At 42.0% G+C, this 17,891-nt stretch overlaps 1 protein-coding gene across 1 annotated transcript in view; it reads left to right on the top strand.

Moving 5' to 3' along the window:
- ZNF536 (zinc finger protein 536) overlaps positions 1-17,891 on the top strand; it is a 297,354-nt gene that overhangs the window by 83,796 nt on the left and 195,667 nt on the right. Inside the window, exon 3 of the mRNA XM_055000789.1 lies at positions 9,555-11,117. Within this exon, the coding sequence (XP_054856764.1) occupies positions 9,555-11,117 (1,563 nt within the window). The remainder of the gene's footprint in view (positions 1-9,554; positions 11,118-17,891) is intronic.

The following is a 17,891-nucleotide window of genomic DNA, read 5'->3' as shown; positions in this document are numbered from 1 at the left end:
GAATTTCTGCTTGTGAAAAAGGAAATAAGTGTCTCCTTGGAAACCCAATAGCTGTGCGGTGTGTGTGTGTGTGTGTGTCTGTGTGTGTGAATGGGAGCTACGTAGACAAAAGCCATGTGAGATGCTGTAGTAAGGAAGGGAATTGAAGAGAGTTTATGAAAAATTTGGCTGGATCCAATCCTATATTTAATACTGCGTTAATAATGTGTTAGGAGTTTTAGAAAACCAGTGACTGAATTGCTAAGTAAATTTGTGTGCTCCCATCCATTGAAAATGTACCCCTTACAGTTATGCCCATAAAGTTTCTGTCTTGTCTTGTCTTGTCTAGTCTTGAAAATGTACCCCTTTTTATTTGAGAGATGCCACTGACTGTGCATTTAGAAATTGTGCCATAATTTAGGGGAAATAAATAAATGTTAGTAGATATTTCTGTAATAATGGTGCCTTAAAACTTACAAAATTATCTTGAGAAGAAAACCTGGCATTAAAAATAAGAAAATGAATTCTCCCAGGCATTATACGGTCTATGCAAACAACATTTGCAAAGTATTTTTAAAAGCATAATAATATTAAAATAGATAAAGATCCATTTGCAGTAACTAAAGAACAAATCATAACAGGAATATATTGAAATAGAATGCAGTACTTTGCAGATTATAAATACATATAATAAACAATGTAATATCACCCATTATAAGGGTTATTAGAAATAAAAATTAACTTCTTAGAAGAATAGAATTTGGGGTTAGTTCATTGTTCAAGACAACCATTTCATGTGCTGTACTCTCGTAGAAAAAGAGCTGGAGGAACTCATTAGCATAACTCATTAGCATATGCCACACCTCTTGCCATCGCTGGAAGTGTGTCATTGGTATAACTGATTTGCATATGCCGCACCCCCTGACATCACCTATTCTGGCTGTTTTGGACTCAATCCTGGCCATTCAGGGCTGAAATTGTGCCCAAAATGGCCAAAAAGGGGTCCAAAATGGTCAGGATCAGGCCACTGCTGAGTGGGAGAGTGATCCACTACCTGTCAGAGGCCTGATCCGAAATGGGCCCAAAATGGCCGAGAGTCAGGTGGGCGGGGCGACCTGATGTGACCTCTTTGGGGAACTGCCAGAACTGGGTCCCTGTGCATTCCCCCTCGAAATGAGCCCTGTGTACTCTGGATAGTATATCTCTGAGTGGGTTTTGTTTTGTCTTTCTACAATAGATTAACCCAGTTGGTGTTTCTGGTACTCCCAATACCTATTTGTTAGAATTCCAGCAGTTCTTGCATAAGTTTGTTGTGAACATCTGAATTGTTTGGAGTGCCATATCTTGCATTGGTTACATCTTATTTAATGCCTACAGCTAAGGACTAAATATTCATTAACAGGGATTGACAAGGTTAGTTCTTTGTAAGGCCCACGAGAGAACTATTGAAAATGGATAACAGCCTGCTCATTTTCAGATACAGATACCAACCTGTGGAGACTGTTGCTCAAGTTTCAGTCTGGCTAATATCAGCCAAATAACGATAAAATTATTTGATTTGGATTCCAGAAGGGTAGCTTTGTTAGACTATCGCAGGAAACTTAAAACAAAAGTCTGGTGGTGCCTGAAATACCAACAACAGTTATCTCGGCATAAACTTTCTTGAGTCATAGCTCACTTCATTGGATGTATGAAGTCTACATCCACTGCAGATATATCCTTTTGTCATGTTTTTCTGCATTAGTTACATATGCCAAACAATGTTGCTTATCCCGTCCCAGCTAGTTTGGCCAGATTAATGAAATATCTGTAAAAGTTTGGAAATCAGTCAGATTAGCTGTTTGATCATCAAGCTATGGTTTTCTTGTGGTTTTCTTAACATCCGGATGCTATATTTAATCCCAGCCTGTAAAAACCTGTACCATTTGTTTTTAACTGTTTCATTTAATGACGTTCCATCTTGCTCACTGTACACACCCCACCTTCCTGCTTTGCCAGTTTTTTCCCTCTTCCTTTTTTGCGATTCTTTCGCAGTCTCCAAGATTGTCAGGGATACACCATGTGTATTGCTGGTTTGACACAATTCAGTCGAGATGATAGCCCACCAATAGATAAACCCAGGGCTTTTTTTCTGGGAAAAGAGGTAGTGGAACTCAGTGGGTTGCCCTCGGAGAAAATGGTCACATGGCTGGTGGCCCCGCCCCCTGATCTCCAGACAGAGGGGAGTTGAGATTGCCCGCTGAGCGGCGCGGAGGGCAATCTAAACTCCCCTCTGTCTGGAGATCAGGGGGCGGGGCCACCAGCCATGTGACCATTTTTAAGAGGTTCCAGAACTCCGTTCTACCGTGTTCCAGCTGAAAAAAAGCCCTGGATAAACCCAGTTTTTAGGAGCAGAGTGGACCGATATCATTGTTTGCAAACCTTAAGTGATGTTCTGTCCTGACAACTGGGCTGATTAACTTTAAACTGAACTTCAGGATGCTCTCGCAACTGAAGTTTCATTAAATCAACTCAGTTCATGTTTTCCCCCCTCCAGAAATGAGCTTAAGACTATTGCCATTTACCGAAAACATTTGGAGAGGGGATGGGCTATATGAATAATTGAGGAAAATAGTAATGTGAGCTCCAAAAGGAGAGGCATTTTTTTTTTTTGGCATCGCACATCTTTTATTCTTCCATTTTCTAAGTTGAGCTAAAAAGACCTTTCTTTCATTTCTCTCTCTCTCTCCAGATAACCCCATTCTTAGCATCGCACCACTTGCCTTTTCTCGACTTAATGACATCCCAAACTTTTGTTGAAAATAATTGATTGAATTTAAATTTCCTTAAAAGTTTAAGAGGTAATGTTACAGTATAAATTTCCTACCAAACACTAAGTAGGGAAATATCCATTAGCGAAATTAACTACAGTTTCTAGGTAGCTAACAATGTGGCGTATACAGTAGGGCATGGCTAATGAACACTGCAGTGGGTGATATTTCATTATACAAATTAATGCTCACATTTTAATGGGAAAGTCACATAATGAATCTCAGCTTCACTGACAGCAATTAGAGACACAGATTGTCCCCTTCTGGACAAGACACTGTTTAGCAATAAGCAGCTGTGTAAAAAGTCTTCAGGTTTGCAACATATATATGCTTTGGGGGAATTGGTGTACAGTTTATATTAATGTACTGAAGCTAAGGAGCATCCATATTCATTTCTCCCAGTATTAACTATGTAAAGACGTGTGGCAGGACTAAATAAATATCCAAGATAGGATTTAAATTCAATTATATAGCTTTGCAAAAAAAAAAAATTAAAATGCTGTGCTGTCTGTTGTATGGTGCAGCAGAAGGTAATGCAGAAAAAAAAAACAGACGACGAGGGTATAGAATCTTCGTCTACCTTTTCTTTGTCTTTGATTTGCCTCTTTATCAGCCACAATAGCAAAGGAGGAAAGAGATTCAAAATGCAACTGGTATTTCTGACAAACAGATGAACTATGTGGGGGAACATGTGCATGATCCAAAAATAATCCCACAGAACCTTTGATATTCCATTTGGTTTCAAAAGTGTGAAGTGAGTGATTAGAATGATAAAAGAAATCACCGAGTAGGAAGAGGCATAATAATGAACTAATTAAACTGTACTGCAGATCTTCTTTAAAAAATATATATTCACTCTGCCATTGATAAAATAGGTTATCAATAACCACTCCAGTGATTAAATACACATTTAAAAAAAACCCTATTCAGTACTTGCATTTATTTCTTTTTATTTCATTGTTTCATGGTTTTTTAATCAATTCTGGTTTCTGCTGCATAAGACTAGTTGGATAGTGCAATAATGTGTGGGACAACCTCTTATAAACCAGACTTCCACAGGATAGCAGATTGTTGCTCCGTTGGTTCCAGGTCATGTTAGAAAGTTCTGTCCAGTTACGGGAGACCTATATGGTGACCCAGTAGGGTTTTCAAGGGAACAAATATATTGTAGAGATGTAGTAAACAAAATTGTTTCAGGTGGGCAGCCGTCTTTGTCAGCAGTAGAAAAGCAAGATTCGGGTCCAATAGAATCTTTTAAACCATCTAGTTTTCCAGAACTAAAAAATGGTGATCCAGTAGTGGACAGTAGATTTTAGTAGAGTGGATTTAGTGAACCTTTACATCTTATCTTCTAGATGCCATGAGAGCCAGTGTGGTGTGCGAGCTAATGGGGTGTAGTGGATAGAGTGTCAGACTAAGATCTGTGAGAATCAGGTTCGAATCCCCGTCTGCCATGGAAGCTTGCTGGGTGATCTTGGGCCAATCACTGAACCTACCTCACAGGGTTATTGTGAGGACAAGATGGAGGAGAGGAGAATTATGTAAGCCAAGTTGGGTCCCCGTTGGGGGAAAAGGTGCGATATAAATGAGGTAAAAAAATTGTAGGCAGAAAACCGGTTCTAGCAGAACTGAAGTGGATGATTTCATGAACTGCGGATATACTCTGCTAATAATAAGGTTGGTCTTCAAAGCCCCCTTCCGTTGTTTATATGTTGTGGTATGAATGATTCATCAAAGATGCTATGCAACGTAAAATCAGTTAACTTTATCTGAGTCGCTCCAGTCCCAATCATTTTGTGAAATTATGTGTGCCACTATTCAGGTGGGCAAAGTTCAACTAAATTATGATTCTTTCACATATACCACCTTCGAACATATTTGCAAAGTGCCTTACCTAGTCCATCGGGGATTGATTCGGTTCCGTTTGTCCTCCGGAAGTGCATCCCTGTTTCTTATTCCATCCCTTGCCTACCAGGGCGATGTAAAGAAACCCTTGCAGGCAGTGTTAATTAACGCATTCATCTAAGTGCAATACTTCTGTCCGTATTTGCTGCTGTTTGGAGCTCAGTGGATATTTGGGATGCAAGCCCGGGATACTGGCACTGCAGAAGATTTATGAATGTCGTGGTCATTTAGACCGAGTTAGCTAATATGTCCTGCAGGCTAGGTACGGTTGAGGCGGGTGCTATAGAAGAATGCTTCTCAACTATAATGGAATGTAAAGAAGGTAGGTAGAAGCTTGTTCAGTCCCACATCTCAGAGTTAAGGCAAGGCCTGCACCCAGAAGAGGTAGCAGTGTTTCCCAACCTGTGAGTGGGGACCCAAAAGTGGGTTGCTCCTTTAGACTCTGAAAGTGGCGACTCTTGCCCTTTGCACCCTTCTTTTTCTCTCCTCTGCTTCTTTTCTAGCTTCATTCTCGCCTTGCCCTTCCCCCTGCGCAATGAGGAAGGCAAAAAACTTTCGGACAACGAGTAACTTTATGGTAGTAGGTGAAAGAAGGGGGGAACTGTTCAGTGTATGGAAAAGTGAGAAGAGGAGAGGAAGTGGCCTGTGCAAGTGCAGGCTATCTTATTTTATTTTATTGGATTTCTATTCCACCCTTCCCGCAAGCGGGTTCAGGGTGGATGATATCATTTAAAAACACAGTAACATAATTACATACAATCGTTAAAAACATTATAAAAATCATTAAAACATTATAAAATCTCGGTCAATTATAATACAAAAACAGGGTGACTGACAGATGTGACGGGGAGGTTTAAATGGTTCGCCTCCTCCTCCTACAAGGCTGGCGGATGCCTGGTCTAGCCTCAGCCATATGCCTGGCAGAACATCTCTGTCTTACAGGCCCGGTGGAAAGATAGCAAATCCTGCTGGTCCCTCTGTCTTGGCGCTGCTCCTTAGCAGCCGAACCTTTTGCCCAGCCCCCTGCAGTGCTTCACTGCCTTTTCCCTGCTGGGGCAGATGTACTTGCCACCCACCTCTTTGCCAACATCTGCTATCTTCCTGCATGTCCTCAACTCGACCTCCCCAGCACCTTCTCTTTCTCTTGGGCTAGCCTTGAATGGGACACCCATATAGAGTTAATTTGGACTTGTGGATAACCATACCCAAAAGGCTGGAAACCACTGATCTAAAGGAAAGGAAGGCAGGCTGCTTCTGAGCACTTCACAATGTTTCCAGGTACCCACAAGTCTCGCTTCCAGGTTCTTGGATGGAGGGGGGCACGTGATGACATTTGGCAACTTGGGCCCAGCTTTCTTTGTCCTGTCAACTAAGTGGCTCTCAAATGGATTCCTGCAGCCTTGCCTCCTATGGGTCAGTTGGATTGGAGGTCAGCAGACCTGAGCACTTCATGTTACAATCTGGTCCGTAGCTCATGTTGAAAAAGAGGGGGCTACCGGTGCACTATGCACGTGGACTGAATCTTCCCAGCACAATGTGTCTTCAGCGTCATTCTCAACCCTCCCACACCATGGGATGTTCCGCATCCCAGGCAAAACTAGCCTAGTTGTACTTGGTGTTGTGTTCCTTATATGGCTGCCAGGTCCCCTTACCCTCCCAGCGGAAGTGGGGGACCTAGCACTTCACAAGCGTGCTTTTGGCAGGCGTGATGATGTCACTTGTGGAAGTGATGTCATCACGCCCAGTGGCGGGCATGCTCTCACCCTTCACAGGGGCCAGAATTGGAGCTTGCCCACCACTGGGCATGATAACATCATTTGAGGAAGTTTTTTTGCCTCCCCCTGCTGGCTAGGTGAGTGCCATAGGCTGGGGATGGCTATCCCCTGCCCCCAGCCCTAGTCTTTATACCTAAATGAACTCCTTTAGAGGATCATTACTGATTTTATGCTCTACTGCGACTATTGAATTGCGAAAGAAGAATCATAGTAATCTGTCCCCAACCTAAACTCCAAATCAGCATGCTTTATTGCAATGTGAAGGTGCCAAACCTGTTTTTGTTTTCTAAGATGTCCTTTTCTTTAACTTGAACTTAAGTGAGTTGGCTTTGGCAAGTGTGCCAAATAATGTGTCCAGATGCTGCTTTCGATAAAAATTACTGGGGCCGTCATTCTGCACAAAATAGTTTGCTCCAAAACATTTAAGACACAAAGACACGTGGCTGTTTTCCATCATGTGTCCCCAAAAACAAAACTAGTGCTGATGTTCCTTGCAGGGAGAAGTGTATGTTCCCGTGGTGTGTAAGTCTTATTTGTCCTCTCTAAGGCAATACTGTATGAAATATGAGAATTCACAGTCAAAGTTGTATTAGGATAAAGTATAATATTTGGAGAACTAGAATGTTGATATAAGCAAGCCTAATGAAAATTTGTATATTTTTTTTGCTTCCTTTTCTACTCTTTTATCTACTTCTTCATCCCTTCCTACTTTCTAATGATCTGGAAAAAATAATAAAATATATGTAAGGGGGAAAATGTCTTATTTGTCCTCTCTTTTCCCCATCCCAGGGGAGAGATGGGCGTTCTTGGATACATCATGTGACAGAAATTGGAAACACAACAGGACTTGCTTTTTGCCCCACGTGGCAACTTGTAAAACCATCTTGAACTTCATATATCAAGTGTTACTGCCCATGCCTGCTAAAACCGTCCTACAGTTTTCATTTTTAATAACTCAGAAATTTTGAAATGTGATCCTAATTTAGGGCCGTTTCCACACGGCTTACCTTCTTCCGGAAAACAGCGTCTTCACGCGTGAAATCGTGCTAGGAAGACGCTGTTATCGCGTGAAATCGCATGAGAAGACGCTGTCTTCCACGATAACAGCGTCTTCTTGCGCGATAACAGCGTCTTCTCGTGCGATTTCGCACGTGAAGACGCTGTTTTCCGGAAGAAGGTAAGCCGTGTGGAAACAGCCTAGGCAGGAATCATTTAGAAATGTACAGTCTTCCATCCAGAATGTTTTTTTTAACACACAAGTGCAATTCCTGGTTTGGGGTTTCTGTGTTTGCATGCATGTGTGGAAGACATGTACAAACAATGCAATATTTTTAGGCCATAGTTCACAGATGGCTTGCCTTGGCTTTTAGATCATTTCTGAGAAAGAAAACAGACGAGAGAAAACAGTTTCTTGTTGTTTAGGTTGCTTAGAGAAATAATTGCTGTTATTGACAGGGCACTATTAAAAGAAGCTCCCAGGACTGTCAAACTCTTGTCTTTTTCAATGACTACTCCAGCATTCAGGCCTGCAAGGGACCCCTTGATTGCTAACAAGTGTTCAGGATATATTTAAATGCACATTTATCTAGACATATTCCACCACTACCCCCTTCCGGATGTATATGTGTGATTTTCTGTAAATATTTCCCATATGTGCTCTGCCACCCAGAGTTCTTCTAAATCAGGCCGAGCCGTACGAGTTTAGCAGTGAATTTGAAATATATATTTAATTCATGAAGATCATCTTATATGTTTTAAAACACTGCTTAAGCCGATCTTTACTCTGTTGAAAAGTGCTTATTAGAGGTAAATTACACATTTTACTACCGGAGCATTAGAGGTACCATTAGTGCAAATTTAAAGCACTGCAAAAAAAAAGCCAGTAGATAATGTTAATTCCAAACGCAGAAACTAAATATATTTTGTACCTTTTTATTACTCGTTTTCGCTTTAATTTTTACTGACTACTTTTTATCTTAACTATATGTTCTTACACAATGCAATTGTAATACTCTGTAATGGTTATTAATATTTTATGGAAACTATATTTATCGTTCTTTATTTGGAAACAATGCAGCAGGCCTGCAGATCTTTGAATCCTTCTGGAATGGTGCCCTCCAAATAATGATAAATTACTTGTGCAGAATGCCATTTGCTAATTATATCCATGATTTACTGCAGAGCAAGACTTAAATCATTCATTTCAGTCTTGCGTAACAGTGCCATAAAATTTTTTAGGTTTAAAAATGGTTTCCATGTGTATAATTTAAACAAATTTTTAGTGCTATTATACACACAAAAACATCGGAGTCGTCCATTTGTTACGTGTTTTTTCTCTCCCTTTACCCAGTTCCTGTTTATCTCTGGTTGTGCTTTTAATGGTCACTGTACTGTAATAGTTTTGCTTCATTTTCATAACCATTGCTTTTAATTCTACAGCAGTTTCACCATATTAGGTTAAAGAAAAGATAGCTAACTGTGTGTACAGTGTGACAGTTTTTAGTTGCTAGAAAGCTTTTTTATTTTAATCAGCTATTTTTAATAAGCATTAGGAAAAAATCAGAGGCTTAGAGTCTGTCTGCAGGAGACATCTGACATGAAGAACACATGTCGGGAGATCCAATGGTAGCTGGCAAGGGTAGTTTTAAAAGACAGAGCTGGCGGCAGTGCAAAGGCGTTGCTATACACTGGAGCTGTGGGAAGGGGCTGTGAAGGGCCAGAAGGGAAACTTCAGCCCATTATGGCCTCTCAAGGTCCAAGCCTAACTCTGGAAGGCAAGTCCAGCCCATTTCCATTTCTCGCTGCCCGCTGGATCCCACACAGTTTTAGACTGTGGAGGTGAAATTGACAGAGCCTTTGGGGAAGTGAAGATGAAATTAGCAAACCCTCTGAAGAGCAATCTCCACCAGCTCTATTTTTTTAAACTACGCTTTCCAGCTAACATTGTGTCTCTTTAAACTTGACGAACGCACGCCAAGGGGTCTCGAGTAGAGAGACTAAAAGATTTGTTGGTTTTAGAAATGCAAGTTTTAATTTTTCTCAGTTGCTCGTCTTCATATTCCTGTTTGTCTTTTGATCACTGCAGGTGAAAAACCTTATAAGTGTCCCCACTGTGATTATGCTGGTACCCAATCCGCATCGCTCAAGTACCACTTAGAACGACACCACCGGGAACGACAGAACGGAGCCGGATCTCTCTCTGGACAGTCTCAAAATCAAGAACACAAAGAGGAAACGTCAAGTAAAGGATCAATGTTCATTCGGCCTGAAGTACTGAGAGGTGCCTTTAAGGGTCTTCCAGGTATAGATTTCCGAAGTGGCATGGGGTCTCAGCAATGGTCACCGGGTCTGCTTTCCTCAGGAGACCATCCAGGCCATGCAATTGGCATGTCTTCAGAAGTATCTCCTGATAATATCAAGGGATCTGATCTCCCTTCCAAAGGAACACGATTTTCTGAACTTGGCAGAACATATCATAGCATGGTTGGGAATGGGGTGAATTTCCAAGGATCGCTTCAAGCATTCATGGACAACTTTGTCCTCAGTTCCTTGAAGAAAGAAAAAGAAATGAAGGAAAAAGTCCTAAGTGATTGCCTTTCTACAAAATCACTGGTTTCAGAAAATAGTGAGGACAAATTACCTAGTAAACATAGAAAAACAGAAAAATCGCAATATGAGCCTCTCGACCTATCTGTGAGGCCTGATGCAGCCAGTCTTCCGGGTTCATCAGTTACAGTCCAAGACAACATTGCTTGGCATGGCTGCTTGTTTTGTTCCTTTACAACATCATCTATGGAGTTAATGGCTCTTCACCTCCAAGCTAATCACTTAGGCAAAGCGAAGCGTAAAGACAGTGTTTTAGGATCAACCCGAAATGGTAAAGATCAACCTAGGGAGGCCATTTCTTCAGCAAACAAAGCCAGCTTGCTGCCTGCTTCCATACAATCCCACAAAGATGCAGCAGTTTCCAATCTGATTGGTCAAATTGACTCAATTTCTGAAAGAATGAACCAAGGACCCAAGGACACACCAGGAGAACAAAAAAATACTGCTTGGCCCGGTCACATGGATTCCACTTTTTGCAACTTTGCGGCAGACTTCTATAAACAATTTGGCGTTTATTCTGGGGTTGTCGGAGCACAAAACTCTTGTACCACTAATGAACTTGACCTAAAAACACAACCCGGAGACAACCCCGCCATGCTGCTCTCTGACTCTGTAAATAAAAGTGCTACTGACGACCTGTCAGACATTGCTTCATCTGAAGATATGGAATCCTCCAAGGAAGAGACCATTGACGACGATGACATTGACGCAGAATCTGATCTTATGAACAAACCGTTGCCCTCCCTAAACAAAGATGGGGAAAACATGCCAGGCTGTGTCGCCTCAAAAACCTCGCAAGGACTCATATCGCCGCTGCCACCAACTTCCGAAAAGCCGTGGCACAGTCAGAACTTGCTTCCTCCTCATGAAGCTGTACAAGGTGCAATGAAACTGGAACAAGTTCAAAGCCCGCAGGTTCTGGAGAAGCAAGTAAACATGCTGTCGGTCCTAAGAGCCTACAGCTCTGATGGCTTAGCAGCCTTTAATGGACTTGCAAGTAGCACAGGAAGTAGTGGATGTATCAAGAGACCTGACTTGTGTGGTAAGTTTTAGCATCCTTCTTTCAGACCATTTCAGAAAAAAAAGAAAGAAAGAAACCACGCAAAATTACTAAGTATGCCTAATTGTGTTCGTTAGTCAATTTGGCTTTCAACAATGTTCAAAAAACCATGTGATAAAATAAATATACTGGGTTGGATCCCACCATTTTTCTCCCCTACTGGTTAAAAAGGGAAGAACGGGTCCCACCAACAATGCAATCCTGGGGAATTGTGGGACTTGCATGGTCAAAGCCATGTGGGATAGGAGCTGTAATAAGGAGGGGAACAGGTGGAGTTTAAGTGAAAAAGCTGGCTGGATCCAACCCAACACTTTGTTACAATGCATGGATCTCCATTTAGTAAAATGGTGTTCCAGGCAAACATATGTGGCCTTTATGTGTGGCCCTGGCCTTTTTAAAAAAAATGCATCATGTAGTTTTTAAATTAGATTAGCAGTTACATAAAATGTTTGTACTTAAGATATGTGATCAGGACATCTGCTGCTTCATTTTTATCAATCTGATTTTTCATTGTTTATTTTTTGTTAAACTGACGTGGTAACTTGCAAACTTTTCAGCATTTGAACTGAGGAAAAACACTGGAGGCTTTCCCAAATCTTGCTGTCTTTCCCAAATTATTTACCCTTCAGGTGTAATGAGCATGCTGAAGGATATTATAAATCATATAAAAAGTGGCCTATTTCAATGCATAGTTAGGTTTTTACAGGGATTTCCAAAACTACGTATCCAACAGTAACCTTTCATTTAAAAATAAAAAAACAACTAGGCAATTTGCTGTTTCAATGCCCTTACAAGAAATAATACATATACTAAATCAGCTAATTAATACCGTAGTTGTAGATATTCAAATTTAAACATTCCCCCTCCTGTCTTTGAGTTGATCCATATAATCACTTTCCACAATGACCAATGATTTTTGAAATTTTCAAGGTGTGAAGTTATCTACTTACATCAGGTTGTCCAGGTTCTTTGCAGAAGTCCATCACGCAATGAGCATGGCTGCCACCATGGTTTTGACAGCGTACCATTGTACTGCTTGTCCAAAGTAAATGACACGTTTATGACTAAAGATGGGCATGAACCGAAATATGAACCAAAATTCATCATGAACCAGGGCAGTTCATGGTTCACGAACCGGTGATTCGTCAGACCACATTTCCCACGAACCACGACAAACTTTAGGCTAGTTCATTTGGTTCGGTTTTTGGTTCAACACTGCAGACAGCCTGACGTCGATCAATCTGTTTCCTCGGCAACAGAGGGGGAGGGAATTCTTCTGAGTTTGGGAACGCCCTGGGAATGCCCCTGGAAGTGATGTTTTCACGAACCAAATGAACTGGTTTGCAACCCGGGCATAGTTTGTCGCGATTCATAGTTCGTGAACCACGATGAACCACGTGGTTTGGGTTTTTTTCAGTTTGTGCTCATCTCTATTTATGACCTGTTAGTTCCACTTGGTGGCTCCTGAATTCAGCATGAGAAGAAGGAGAAACAGGCTGTCTTAACCTGCGCTTCGTTTACTGTAATTTGATTTCAATGCCCTTTCTTTTTGTATTTCTTATGTGAGCTGCTCCTCTGCAAGCCTCACAAATCAGACATGCAGTGGGTTTCAGCTGCATATTGAATCCTTTCACAAATTGTCTATGTGACTTTTAGTCATCTTTTGTTGGGGAAAGAGTGAAATCTGGTGCAAATGACAGCTCCATGTGTCCACATGATGCACAAAAAGGGAGAATGGAAGTGAGAGAACTGGGCCCACCTCCTGCCTCCACGCTATTGCCTGGCTGCCTGCAGAGGTGCCTGTGTGGAGGAAGTGACTATGTGAACTCTTCGTCTCCTTGATCAACAACATTCCAAAAACAATGCTGATCCTGGGGAAGGAGAGGTCGCATGACATGTTCCTCCATGCTGTCGCCCCTGCAGGTGGCCAGGCGATTGTGCAGAGATAGGGAGCAGGGCCAGCGGTCTTGCTCTTGCTCTTGTTTCTGCTCTCCGTTCCTGAACATGCCGTGAACATGTGGGGCTATCTAGAGCATCTAGGTAAATTTGTGTTTTAATGTCATGGTCTTCAAGAATATCACAAGCTTTACAAAAATGCCAGACAGGCTGGTTTTGTTTTTAAAGTTTATATGTAGTAATGGGAATAACCAAATGAAAAGGGCAGCTACAGTATTCATTTACATGCTTGATTGTCCTTCCTCACTAATTATTGGGCTTGTCATTGGCACCTTAAAACACCATGCAACATGACCCGACAGCTCCAGCCACTGCTTCTTTTTGGGTAAATAACAACATGTGTTTGCAAACATGGGTTTGTCAAAATCTCACATCGCACTATGAAGTGTATTGCTTAGAACACCGTACCTGAAAACAGAATGTGTGAAATTGCCCCAAGGCAAGCAATGTTTGCATCCAAATGCTTAGGATAGGGCATACCATCTTCTGTGCCAGTACAGTATCATAAAGTTGGCTGATACAATAGAATCCAAATGGATGGGTATCATTGGAGCCACTGGGTGGATAGGAGTCCAATATTCTAGGGGCTCAAGACAGCCAAGGAAGGTGCAATGAAGGACAGTAGCAGCATACTTGTTCTAATCTTGTGGTTGTCCTTTGAAATTTGAGCAAAGGATCCAGTGGAAATCTTCATTGGGTAGGGATGGGCATAGCGGATTTTGGAAGTCCTAGGTGCAAATGCACCCATCATAAAATTATCAGGTTACCCAGAGAGGGAAAGAAATACACCAGGCAGCATTACTTGGTCGGGAAACAATGATGGTGGAATGCCACATGTTCCATTTTTGATATTTTCACCAATTGAGGCCACCCACACACTGTGCAGCTCAAAAATACGATAGGCTGTTTATTCAGGAAAATTTGATATTGCTGATTTGCTAAATTGGAGATTATTGCATTGAGACAGAGGTCTATTTGATGGAAGTAAAAATTATAATAAATGTAGGGGGAATGATGTATAGAGCCCTCCTCCCACCTTCCCTCCATTAATTTTTCTACTGTTCGAAGGCCTAGGTGAAGAAAGCAGGCTTGTGGTTGGTAGACATCAGCAACATTATTTTCACTTTGTGTCTTAGCAAACTGTCACAAGAGCATTCAGAACCTTATCTCAAAGGTTTACTGATGATTTCAATGGGTAACCATTTTAGTTTGTCTGTAGCACTAGAAATGATCAAGAGTCCAGTGGCATCTTTAAGACTAACACGGTTTGTGATAGGGTATGAGTTTTTGCGAGTCAGATGTATCTGAAGAAGTGGGCTGTGAGTCATCAAAGTTCATACCCTATCACAAATTGTGTTAGTCTTATAGGTGCTACCAGGGCTTTTTTTTTTCTGGGAAAAGAGGTGGTGGAACTCAGTGGGTTGCCAGCACAAGGGGCAACTTTTGGCAGGAGGTGGTGCCCCTGGTACCACATGTGTGCGCGCAAAGTGCATACATGCTCCAAAGGCCAATGATGTCACTTTGGGTCAGCTGGAACAAGGGGGGGGTTTAAAACTTTAAATCACTCTCGGCGAAAATGGTCACATGGCTGGTGGCCCCGCCCCCTGATCTCCAGACAGAGGGGAGTCTAGATTGCCCTCTGCGCTGCTCCAGCAGTGCGGAGGGCAATCTAAACTCCCCTCTGTTTGGAGATCAGGGTGCGGGCTCACCAGCCATTTGACCATTTTCAAGGGATTCCGGAACTCCGTTCCACCGTGTTACAGCTGAAAAAAATCCCTGGGTGCTACTGGACTCTTGCTGTTTTCTACTGATGATCTAAACAAAATTTCACCTGCCAGTTTCATGAAATTCAGAATGCTAGGTTGTAGACACGTGCGGTTCGAATGATTTCATCAAAATGATACGTGTCTGGTTCCAGTATGCAAAGGATCTTAACTACAAAGTGCGTCTTTCTGAGCACAGTCCCAATAACTATTCGGTGCAAAGAATGTTTTCCAAGTTGTCAAAAAAAGACAACCACTATGGGATTTCTGACAGTTTGAAAAAATATTGACAGCTGCTAATGTTATGCAAATTAAAAGTCCCACATTCCCTCCTTTTAATAGCTATTCAGCCTCATGATTATAAAAAGAGGGCTGCCCGGAAAAAAAACAACAACCCAAAACTTTAAAGTTTCCCAGTTCCTAATTTCAGGGAAAGACTGTCTTAAAAGTTTGAGAATCCTACTGATTTACTGGCTTTCATGTTAAGTGTTCTACTCCTCTTGATTGTTGCTAGTATTATTATTCTTGAAAACCAGTTTCACTATTGTAATTGGTCCCCATCTTCCCAAGATATAAGTGGTGGAGGGAAGGGGGAGTATTTCATATGGGGTACAAACTAGGTATACATAGTACACATGAGTTGTACACATAGGCTTCATTCCAGTGATGTACCAGTGGAAATATAAACAGACTTAGCACAGTTCCTCTTGTATATGATCTTGTGCAACACCAAGCTCTGGCCTGTCTATATATTATAGTGCTCGGAAATTGGTTGCTCAATACCTTGCACAAGCAGAAATAAAACTGAGGATCCAGTAAGGCTGACTTAGTGCAAGTGGCTACTGCAGTCTTTTTCTTGCATGTCCACTTGTGCAAGACCTCTAGCACAAGCCAAAATTTTGCACTGGCGCCAGCCCATTGTGTTCCCGCTCGTTAAATGGTAAATGGAGTTGCTGCAATTAAAACCCAGGTTGGGTTTGCCCCTCCTTAATCATACATATACACAAATACGCATGAAGCTGCATTATAACATGTGAAACCCTTGGACTGGTGCCTGTATTGGCTGGCAGTGGCTCTCTTTTGCTCTGGAGATGCCAGAGATAGAACTTGGGGCCTTCTGCATGCAAAGCAGATGCTATACCAATGAGCCATGGCCCCTCCCCAATGATTCATACATCTATATTTGCAGAAGTTTCATGTGGACACTTAAAACAAGAAGGGGAAGGGAGAATTGAGATCATGCCAGCTAGCTCCAATCCTCACATGTGTTAAGCTCAACTTCTGAACAGAATTTCCACATGATCATGAGTAGACATGGGCACGAACAGCTTTACGAACAGAAAAAACCCACGAACAGCCTAATCTGTTGTTCTCGAACAACCCTAAACAAACAGGTGGTCGCTAAGTTGCCTTCGACAGCCATTCGGCAAGCCAGACAGTCTGGCACCTGCTGCAATCAATCCCCTTGGCAACCGGAGGCAAGGAGGGACTGAACTCTGTCTGAACTCCTTCTGGCTTTCCTTCTGGCTTTAACCCTTCAAAGTACTTCGAGCAGAGAGTCTTGTTTTTGCCACTGTGAAGAGAAAATAACAGCCAACGGGGAGACCCATGGATCATGCCTTTCCTGGGGTGCAATCTCTCTGAAACTTGGGGGGTCTTCAGAGGACAGTGAGGACTATGTCTCCTGCAAATTTGTTGGGTATTGGACATTGGGAAGGTCAGTTTGTGGGGTGTTTAAAGGGCCCTGCCCCTTGCACGTGTCAGGAAAGGGCCCTTTAAACTATCAGCTGGCAGGCGGCAGGGGGGAATTCCCCCCGCCGCCTGCCAGCTGATAGTTTAAAGGCATCTTTAAAGGGCCAGGTAAGTGGGTTTGAGGGGAGGGGGGCTAAGTGTGGGGGATTTGGGGTGAGTGAGGTTCTGGCCCCCATGAACTATGAACAACGGACATGTCCGGGAACAGTTAATGTTCGTCCATGTTCGTTGTTCGTGGATGGCACTGAACGACGAACAGGGTGTTCGGGGGTTTTTTTCCGTTTGTGCCCATGTCTAATCATGAGTCTTAGGTTCCAGATTGTCTGGAACAGACTGTTCTTATGCAGTTTGTATGGACATAGAAGTTCTAGAAGTTTTGCTAAAGCTAAATTCTGTACTGAATCGGCTTGTTGAACAATGGCAATTCTTTTATTTAAGTTTAGCTGTGCATAGTTTAGCTTAGATGATTACTCACTGGGAATATTTGCCATCTGTAGTTTTGGTCTATCTGTTGACATTTTGTGTTATCCTGTTGCCACTGTAAGTGTTTAAATGGGAATGATTCACCCGATATATATGTGATGCCGCGTAATCGGCCGCAGTCTATTAATACTGATGCCATGTTCTAATCTCCCCCTTTGATTTCAACCTTGCCACCTCAGTCAAAGCTTTCTGACTTCTAGCTCAGGAAACAAAAATTGTGGTCACTAGTTCATCAGGACTTCTTTCAGGTTTCTAGCATTATCTTTGTGTGTTTGGAGACCTCAATTACTCCATTTTTGTTACATACATTCACCATCTCATGCATGGGAAATGTTCTAGGATCAATGGCATTGCTTGGCTTTGGGGGGTTTTTTTGTATGCGTTGAAGCAAGATCATTATGGTTGACTGAATGTGCTGCATCTTAAAATAGCAATTGATCCAGACTTGGTTTTATCTATTTTAGCTTAGAAACCAATAATATGGATCAGATTTTATGCACAGCATTTGTGTGGCAAATAGATCTCGGTTTTCATTAAGACTTACTTCGCTCTCAAGCATTAGAATGGTCCAGGTTGACCTCTTCAGATCTACTTTTACACCATAGAGAAGCCGCTTTGATAGCGAACTGGTTCTTATGGTCACCATTGGTTTCTCCATCCACTGATAACCGCTTTGTCCTGTATTGTGTTTACTTTTACAAAGTTGGCATGGGACTCACGGATGAGCAAATCTGAGAACAATTTAATGATCTGTGAAAGTACTAATTGATTGGATTTATATAGGAGCAAGTCAGAATGAAAA

This window comes from Eublepharis macularius, chromosome 16, assembly GCF_028583425.1.
Source record: "Eublepharis macularius isolate TG4126 chromosome 16, MPM_Emac_v1.0, whole genome shotgun sequence".
Classification (NCBI taxonomy): domain Eukaryota; kingdom Metazoa; phylum Chordata; class Lepidosauria; order Squamata; family Eublepharidae; genus Eublepharis; species Eublepharis macularius.
This window is presented reverse-complemented; position numbering and strand designations above follow the sequence as displayed.